At 36.8% G+C, this 9,932-nt stretch overlaps 1 protein-coding gene across 5 annotated transcripts in view; it reads left to right on the forward strand.

Moving 5' to 3' along the window:
* ANO5 (anoctamin 5) overlaps nt 1–6,069 on the forward strand; it is a 97,533-nt gene extending 91,464 nt beyond the window's left edge. For all 5 annotated transcript variants that reach the window (XM_082684139.1, XM_082684136.1, XM_082684138.1 and 2 more), the window contains exons 20-21: nt 749–854; nt 3,604–6,069. In XM_082684139.1, coding sequence (XP_082540265.1) covers nt 749–854; nt 3,604–3,825 — 328 coding nt within the window. In that variant the 3' untranslated portion in view covers nt 3,826–6,069. The remainder of the gene's footprint in view (nt 1–748; nt 855–3,603) is intronic.
* Nucleotides 6,070–9,932: the final 3,863 nt, after the last annotated feature.

The raw sequence follows: 9,932 nt of genomic DNA on the forward strand, positions 1-9,932 counted from the left end.
CTTAAGCAAGCTACTTCTTCTGGGAAACAGCACGAGACAGCAAAATGTTGGTAGACATACAGGTAGCCAAACCATTGTTCGATTTTAGATCTGCATATAAAGGAATTATAGTATGGGGTTTATGAGCATGGGCGTGTGTCCATTTTCTTGATTTCATCACTTCCTAGGTGGACTAAATCTTTGAAGAACATCAATGCCTAGTAACTTTGCAGAAAACAGTGGGCATACAAAGTCGAGCACTAAGAAAAGTCCAGAAGAATAGTAAGATAAATAAAAACAATGCAGTGTCAGATAAGCCAAAAGAAAATAGAGTTTAAAAAAAAATAGAAACATTCAACAATATCAAGTCCTGTTCTCAAAAGATCAAAAAAGAATTAGCATGTTTCTTCAGTTTAATGACAGGAGACAACGCGTTTTAGGGGAGTGGTGGACAGAACTAAGTGTGTTAAGGAGTAGGAAGAGAGCGAATGGAGACAGAATCATTTTGCTGACTCTTTTGAAAAAATTGACTTTGAAGGGCAGGACAGAAGTTTCACCTGTGTCTCCTGCTACACCAAACTATATGTAAATAACACGTGGCCATGATTTTTATATGTGCAAAAATGAAATGTATCAGAATGCAGTTACCTTCCTACGACTTGACTTTTGTAGTCAATTAAAAGTATCTCTTTAGAGAAATGATAAGAATTTACATTAGGTCTCTATGCAAAGCAATAACTAATTTTTTGCATTTACTTCTGTTTTTCAGGTACAGAGATTACAGATATCCTCCTGATCATGATCAGAAATATTTTCAAAATATGCAGTACTGGCACGTCCTCGCTGCCAAGATGACCTTCATCATTGTTATGGAAGTAAGTCTCCCTTAACTTACATTCCACTTAGTCTGTCCTCTCCCTCCAGATTTCTAAGGGCATCTGCTTGGCAGAAAATTAGTATTATCTCAGGAAATTGTTTTGAAGGAAGTATTCGTTATCCTGAAAAGCAACATAGGGATATTTTCAGTACAATGTGTTGTTGCCTATTATTCACCTACTGTTGTTGAAAATATCCAGGTGACATAAAGAAAAGAAAAACATAGGGCCTCTTCCCTTGAGGTCAGGAAAAGGACAAAGAATGCACTGATTTTGCTGAACAGCTATTACATACTGGTTCCAGACACTGTAATGATAACCTTCTAGGTTAGACCTTATTGTTCTCTCCTGAAAAATGAATCTGAGACTCAGCAGAATTGGCAGTGGGTTTAAAGATAATCAGTTAATGTTGGAGCTGGGCTTCCATCCCAGATACATATCCCTCCCAGGCCTCTGCTCTGTCCACTATATTATGTTTCCCCCTTTGTGGAATATGGACTCTTATTGTAGATATAGGGCATGCATTAAAAGAGAACAAATACAGAGGGGGAATTTGGGTAAGTTTCATGGTGACGTTCTATATCAAAAGACAGGAGGGCCAATGAAGGAAAGAGAAATAAAGTGAAGGCACTTTTTCTCTCTGCCATGAAGTTCAGTAGTAGTCAAGTCTAATGCAAACACATGCAGATTCTGTGTGATGAAAAAGAGAGCAGTCTTATGGCTGTCCTTCCCTATGTTTTTCTTCTCTCTCTCTCTCTCTCTCTCTCTCGTTCTTTGTGACCTTGTCACTCTTTTGTTCTCATATTTTCCATCATAAGTTTAGATCACCTTGCACTCTGGTCAGTTGCACCGGGGATTTTTTTTTATTTTTGTCTATTGTTCTTACTAATGTTTTTAATTATGCCAGGCTCTGACGCACCATCTGTGATGATAGGCCCGTCTGACTCACTGGGACTTTCACCTTCTCTTCACCTTCTCTTGTATTGAAGACAGTTTTCTGTGGTCTGTGTTTCTCCCGTTCTTGGTTTACTAGCTTATTTGATGAAGTGCATTTTTCAGTAATTTTCTGAGGAAAATTATGAGTGGTCAATTGTTGAGAACTTGAATACTGAATATTTCTTCTTTCCTCACAGATGACTAAATGGCATAGAATTCGAGATTAAAAGTCATTTTGCCTGAAAAATTTTCAACTAACTTTATTTAGGTATTCCTGACATTTTTGAAGACAGTGCTCTTTTTTCTGTCTGCTTCAATGTTGTTAAAAAATGCAATACAATTCCAATTCCCCAGACTTTGTTTATGATCTTTTTATAAATCAGTAAGCTTTAAGGATTCTCTCACTAGTCCTTCTCTTATGAAAAATTACAAGTTCTTATTATTGGATAATACTCATTTTTCTGGACACGTGGTGGGCCTTGTGAATCTGAAAAGGTACTTACCCTTCAAGTTGAGAAAATTTGCTTGTACATAATATTTTTTGAATTATTTCCTTCTTTTCTCTGTTCTGTCTTCCTAGAAGTTCTATTACTCAGGTGTTTTACTTCCTGGTTTGAAATTGTAATTATTTTCTCTCCTTTAGATGAACTCATGTTTTTATCTTTTTTGTTTTGTGGTTGTTTTGCTTCTTCATTATCTCTGATTCCTCTTAGTTTCTATTTGTCTGTTTCAGTCTTTTTCTTTTGCTTAGATACTTTTTTTTACATACCTGCTGATTCTTGGCAATCTGCTTCTACTTAAGAGCAAATAAGTGAAAGCTAATTATAAGCTTTGTGTGCCTACAGGAGAAATGTCACTTGGCAGGTTTCACCATAGGGTGATGAGGTAGTGAGGGGACCTTTTCATTTGGTATCTGCCATTGTAATTTCACAGACTACTTACTTTCCCCAGAGAAAACTCTTCTGAACTCCTTTCTGTTGCGCTCTTCTACTTTCTACTGCTGCCTGTGTTCTGAGACCTGAGCGAGACAAAGACGACTAAGGATCTTAGGATTCACTGAATTTCACTTAATTGCCCTATTTTCAGTATGGCGCCACTCCTCCGTCCTCCACTGTCTCTGGTGCTCCTGAGTTCACGGCTTTCTGTTTGGATTTCTGCACAAACTACTCAGTTGCTGCCAGGGTGAGGTTGGAGGGAAGTAGTACCTGGATGGCAATGGGAGAGAGGTCCTGAAAATTCCAGCTTTTCCTTATGCCAGATGTTGGCTAATCCTCTGGTTAGCCACCCACGTGTATGCTTCCACAGTCCTTAGGACCATCTTTCCTGAACTTTATTGAAGATCTAAAAAAGTTGGCTTTTGACTTGTTGGGTTTTACCACCATCATATCATCAATTGCAAGCTGCAATGCCAGCTCTCTTTACTCTCTTGAATCTGTTATCGCTGTTCCTTCCTTTTTTGTTTTTTGGGTTTTTTTTTTTTTTTGTCTTTGTGAGTTACACCATTTTTAAAAATTCCCTCCCAAGTATCTTACTAGGTTTTCAGAAGCGAGTACAGTTAAACAGTATATTCAATAACCATGATCACCTGGAATTTCTGTAATTATGCATTTTAGTAAACATTTATTTGTTTAATGTGTTTGTCTTTCTGTCTTTCTGGGAAAGTTCCAGGACAGGAATCTTATCTTTTTGCTATTCCTGATACCTTCTGTATTGAGCACAGTTTATTGAATGAATGAAGTGATTCATAAGAACTTCCTGCTGAACACTTGACAGTTCTAACAGTGTCCTTGATTTTCTCTTATGTTTCTTCCAGCACGTTGTGTTTTTAGTTAAATTTTTGTTGGCCTGGATGATCCCTGATGTTCCAAAAGTTGTTCTGGACAGAATCAAGCGAGAAAAGTTAATGACTGTCAAGATTCTTCATGACTTTGAGCTTCAAAAATTAAAAGAGAACTTGAAAATTAGTTCTACTGAACTTGCCAAACAAGTCTTGATTCAGGAAAACAAAGCACAACTGGCTAACTCAGCGGTCTAATCACCATCGTGAGCAAGCAGTCGGTTGCCTCTCTGGCGTCCCAACTTTCCCTGGGTTCTGGGTAGAGGCCAGAAGGCATGTATCAATTTCACCCCACGTCCTCTTCCTTCTTTTTGAATTCAGAGTTTTTGTACACTTTTACAGAGGCCGACTTTGTGAGGTTGGAAGAATACCACTTGTCTGCTTTATTGGCTGAACTCTTCCCAGATATTGTTTTCTAGAGTTCTAGAAATGATTGTTAAAAGTGCGTGTTGAATCAGAATATTGGAAAATCATGGAATGTTGCAGTTTAGAATTAAACACTGGACTCGGGCTGTCTTATCACGTTCCAGTGCATCTGCACATTTTCATGGTCTTCTGTTGGGTTGTTTTATAACTCCTTCCCATCAAGAAAAATGTTGGTACAAAAGGAAAGGAATTGAAGTGGCCTCCTGAGCCATGTATCTCCTGCCATTGCAGACTATGTGAATGAAAAAACAAAATCAGATGACTTAAGAAAACTCACATATTAAAAATGTTGGGTGGATATCATGGCGGGGGTTTGTTTCTGAAATCATCCTGAGTAAGTTAAGTTAAACTTCCATCAGAATCCCAGATTCCCCTTCCAGGTCAATGCAGAATTGATTTTTCAAGAGACTGAACATTTGGGTTGCAACAAAAGACTAACAACTCTGGTCTTTAAAGATAACATTTTGGTAATAGTAGTTTCAAGGCTAGATTGTCTTTCTGGAAAACAGCCTAAGAAATTGTTAGGTTGCTTCAGTTCTTCAAGTAAATGAAAGATATTATAGAGAAGTAAATGTGTCTTCTTAGTAGTTAACAAATGCAAGACAATGAATATTGACTAATTTATTGACCTTAATATGAAAAAAATGGAATTATTTTTAAAAAATCATTTTTCTTCTATAATGCGTATTTTGCATCATGAAGCCTGTTTGAGCATTAGCTCTTTGTATAAGTTAGGTACAAGTTGTTTATGAAACTTGATCTGTTTGAAGCAATCTTGAATCTTTTAATGAGTTTACCCTGTTTTCTATTGATGCATCACTTCATTCAATACTCAGTGCCTTGTCCCTATACCTTTGACACCCAAGAAGTGGTTGTGCTGTTCATGTGATGTGATATAACATTTCAAATATTAGCTTGTTGTACAGAAATTGTCAGTTTAACATCAGTCACAGAGTTGAACACCAAAAGTAGATCAACCAAATAAGAAAGGGGTGATGGATTTGATTGCTAAGTGGAAAAAAAAAATTAATTGCATTATTTCTCTCATACTTAGGCCCATGGCACATGGACACCAGTTCCTTTTTCTCTTATGAAAAATACTTCATATACATTTTTAACACTACAAAGTGAGGGACACAGTTCAGATATAGTACTTGCATCTCTAGCTTTCAATTACACTTCAGTTCCAAAAGAATAGTGTTTTTTTTTAATTCCATACAAAAGAAGAAACTTTATCACAAGATATTTTTAAAGTAGTTTTATTATTTGATACTAATTCATTTTTGTAGAATTGCCAATAGTAATTATATGGCAGGTAGTATTAGCTAATGATAGATAGTAAACATGTAGAAATGAGGATTATGAATTTTATAAAACCATGAGACAGTGACCCCAATATTGGCAGTAATAACTTGTCATCCACTGGGTAGATTTTATAAAAAAAAAAAACATTTTTGTGTAATTTAAAGTGATCTCATTATTGAAGAATGATTTCATAGGAGGAGGAGGCCTATTTCTTGCTTGAGAACACTAGTGTTACTATGAAATAAGCCACAGATGCAGTATCTTTGGCTTGTCATATCAAACTCTGTGTTACTACCATGTTGTCCCTTTGCACAGCTCATACATATTACTTTCTTCCTAGGTGCTAATAAAAATAAGGAAGAGTGTGGAAATCGGTTTCTTGGATATAGGTTTCAGTTTCTATGGCTTAACAGTATTTATAGACCTAGAGTGTTAAGATAAATAAAGACAAATTTAACTCACAAAGTTATCTGTACACTGCAATCTTAAAAACAAACCAACTCAAGTGTTGGGTGTCTAGAATGCATGGAGAAACTGGCAAGAGAGGAAGTAGTTTTAAGACAAGTAAATAGATCCTATGATCAGTAGATATTTCCTTTTAAAATGTTATTGATAAATACTTTGCATTCGTGTTTCAATTTTCTACCAAGAACCTTTTCCTTGTTTCACAGATTTTAAAATGAAATAAAAGTATCCCTCACTTTCCTAAAAGCTTGCTGACCAAAATTTAATGTCAAATCAATTCAGGTAGATTTGGCCTATCTAATTAAGCTCATGTTATTCTGGGAGGGCTGAATTAAGAGCACCTGACTACCAAGTGTAAGTTGATATTTATCAGCACAGCTGATGTGTTTATCGTCATCGTATCAAATACTTACTTTTTTCAGAAATGTTCCAGGAAACATTGGAGATTTTATTTGAAATAATTTAAAGTGCAAAACAAAACAAAACAAAAATTATGTAACTCTTTCAAATGTCATTTCTAATCCTTGCCTTTATCAGTTTTTCTTTGCACACAAGAAGCAGAATCCTTTCCAAACATTTATTCTAGAGGTCTCCATCAAGAAGGAAGTATCTTAATTAGATGGAATGCTGTCCTAGTTTTGCTACATCTCATGACTCCTGTTGGCTTTAACGTTCTTCTCTTAATGAAGCCATTAAGTCAGTTTTCCAGGAGAAGATGGAACGAAGATGATAAAGAGGAGGAAGGACAGAGGATGAACGGGGTGAAAGAGTTCTCTCCAGATAAAGCCGTGCACGCTTCCATGGGGGGAGGCATTGGTGAGGCAGCATGGCGCGCTGTGGGTGGTAAGGGGGATGTCTCTCCTAAGGCATCTTAGTGAGGGTGAGAGAAAAGCCAAAGAAGTTTCATGTTGAGAACTGTCAAATGTAAACTTTGATTCCAAAGTGATTTTATACTGTCAGGTGCTATGCAGAGCCGTGAATCTCTGTTGATCGACTCCAGTCCAGGGTGAGGACCTCGGGCTGCTTCTTCAAAAGGGGAATCTATTGTTTTGAAAGAACCCCTCCATAACAGTTGTTTTTAATTAGCAATAGTTATTATGTTATCAAAGAATGTTCATAGGCTTGGAAGTCTACTACCATGACTCACTATAACTATTATGTTATTCTTTTTCTAGACAAATTTTTACTCTTCTGCTTTATGTGTGATAATTCAAGTATGTCAATTATTCCAGCATGGTGCAGAAATTCATGAGAATATTAAAAAGAATAGCATGGTTCAATGTATATGAGATGCCTTCTCCCATTCCCCCACTCCAAAACATCTGACTAGGAGTGTGTTTCCTATGAGTGATTTTATGCCATGGTCCTAACCAAGAAAATAAGGCTCCTTTTTCTTTTCTTTCTTCCGTTTTCCCCTTCCCCGAGGGGATATGTGTGGGGTTATGCAGGGAAGGTTGCTCTTTAGTAACGGGTATATAAATCTCAAGAGATTCAAACTCATGCAGTGAATAAAGTAATACTTTGACATGAATTCAACTTATTCTTCCAGTACACATTGATATAATTTGAATGCTCTGAATTTGAGTGCTCTCGAAGGTTTTTAGACCTCTTTTTGTTTAAAAATATTAAATGCAATTAATATTAAATATTACTTTTAACATGTTTAATTCACCAGATTACATGTTTGTCACATGTAGAGATGATTCCTCAAAATAAGAGGCTGCAGGGTCCAGAAAATTTGGAGAAAGCGGTACTTCTCATAGTTTTGCCTCTATTTTTGTCTACTTTGGAAAATTGATAAAGGTGAATAGAAAGTCCTATATTCTGAATAAAGGTCTGAAAAATCCACAACCACATGCACTGGAATTATCTGGGATAGTTGAGAGAAATTCATATCCCTTGGTCCTAATCCAGATCTCTGGGAACAAAATCTTTGGGAGAGGAGCTTTAAAAAAAAATCTCCCAAGTTACATTTTGGTGGGTCTAAGGCTCAGTTTCCTAAGAATGCCAAATTTCCTAGCCTTACTAAAGCACTTTTTCATAATAACTCTCAAACTTATCATTCCAACTCATCAAGGAAATATGTCAGGGCTGGTAAATTCAGGATTTCGAAGTTCATAGAACTGTTCTAATTCTGCAGTATGCAGAAGTTATATAAATTTTATACCTTAAGAGCCCTAGACTTGTAGTTTCTACTTAATTAAAAAAGAGAGAGAGGATAAAATAAAACACATTTGCTTTTACCAATGTATTGAAGAAAAGAGAAGTGTGCACTGGCCAGAAATCAAGGTGAATTCATCACATTCTCTGTATGAAAGACACATTTTAGGTTAAAAGAATACATAGATTTTCAGAATTTAATCAGGACAGTAAAATGATGAATATTGTAGAATAAAGAATTTGTTATTTAAAAAAAAATAGGCCTTTTGAAACTGTGGAAGAAAGTAGGAAACAATGGTGCGGAAGTGGGATTTAGAGAGTCAGAAAAAAACACTGTTGACCTCTCCTGGAACGCTGCCATGGGTGAACAAATTCGAGCTGAAGTGAGACTGGGAAGGAGGGCGAGGAAAGGAGTCTTTCTTTTGGCGAAGATAAGTGTGGAAGGTCATTGTTTCTGTACAGCTACTTACTTTTGTGGTTTGCAGCCCAGCTTCCCTGCTGGTCAGCAAGGTCTGGACATGAAGTGGAGAAGAGTGAGACCAGATTCCTGTCATCAGTCACTGCAAAGCTCTCCAGAGGCAAATAGCAGCAGCTTCACTTCTGTCTGCCTTTTTTGCCAATCTCACCAGACACCAGATAAGGGAGTGGGAATTACAGCTCCAGCTTAACCAAAACTACCATATAAACAAAACTGCCAAATTAATGAAACTATTGATCACTTGAATGATGTGGTTAAAAAACAGAGCCAATTTGCCGTCATAAAAAATGTTGTTTTCAATAACTAAGAATAGGACTTTCTAAGAACACTGTCAGTACAAAATCTGACCAATGCAAGGCCCATAAAAAAACAAAAACAAAAAAACAGAAAACTTCGAAGAACTAAAATCAATCAGAAGGTAATTTTCTCTGTCTACAATAAAATGAAATGAGAAAACAATGATAATAACTAGAAAATTATGTGACAGATTTTGAAATAACGTATGAATCCAAAACAATCAAAATAGAAACTAGAAGGGCACTGGGTGGCTCAGTTTTTAAGCGTCTGCCTTCAGCTCAGGTCATGATCCCAGAGTCCTGGGATCCAGCTCCAGCCCCACGTTGGGCTCCCTGCTCAGCTGGAAGGCTGCTTTTCTCTCTCCCACTCCTCCTGCTTGTGTTCCCTCTCTGGCTGTGTCCCTCTCTGTCAAATAAATAATAAAATCTTTAAAAAAATAGAAAATAGAAGATAATTCTAATTACATGGAACCAAAAGTACTGAGCAGCTCAAATTGTGTGAGTGTACTCAATACTGGTGGATTGCTTTCAGAGAAAGCGTATAGCCTTCAGTTAGGCTCTTCAAACAGAACAAAGGAAAAAGTAGGTTAAGTATCAAAAGAAGTTAGAGAACAGCAATGTAAACAGGAAAAGGAAGGAGAAATGAATTAAGGGGAGAAATTAATGAAAGCCTTACAGAAAACATTATTTTTAATGGAAATATGTTAGACCCACCCTTTTATAATTAGCAACAAGAAATTACACTTCCGGTAATAATAGCCTGGGTTTTGTTCAGATCACGGAAACTCTGAGAACAACTAGAAAAATTGGGTAAAATGTTTTAAAAAGTTGAAAATATCAGAAAACTACATAGCCAAGGGGTACTTGCAGCCTTTTAAAATCAGTATCCAGGAAAGAGGAGGAAAACCTAGTGAGCAAGACCAGCCTGTGTTTGTGGTGATTTTTCTCCTTGAGGAAATTGGAGATTCCAAAAGCAAAAGTAAGAGCTGAGAGGGAGAGAAGCTGAGCTGAGCATTCAGCAGACTTGGGGCTTGGGAAAAATATTTAAATTCAGGGCCCCCCAAAGATAAGAAGTCTTGGTACAATCCCAGGGTTGTCTGTTGAGACTATACATACAAGGACACAGAGAGGTTGAAAGGCCCAGAATGGTAAAAAGAGACTCCATGGAAACTCTA

The sequence above is a fragment of the Mustela nivalis genome (assembly GCF_964662115.1).
Source record: "Mustela nivalis genome assembly, chromosome: 9".
Lineage (NCBI taxonomy): Eukaryota > Metazoa > Chordata > Mammalia > Carnivora > Mustelidae > Mustela > Mustela nivalis.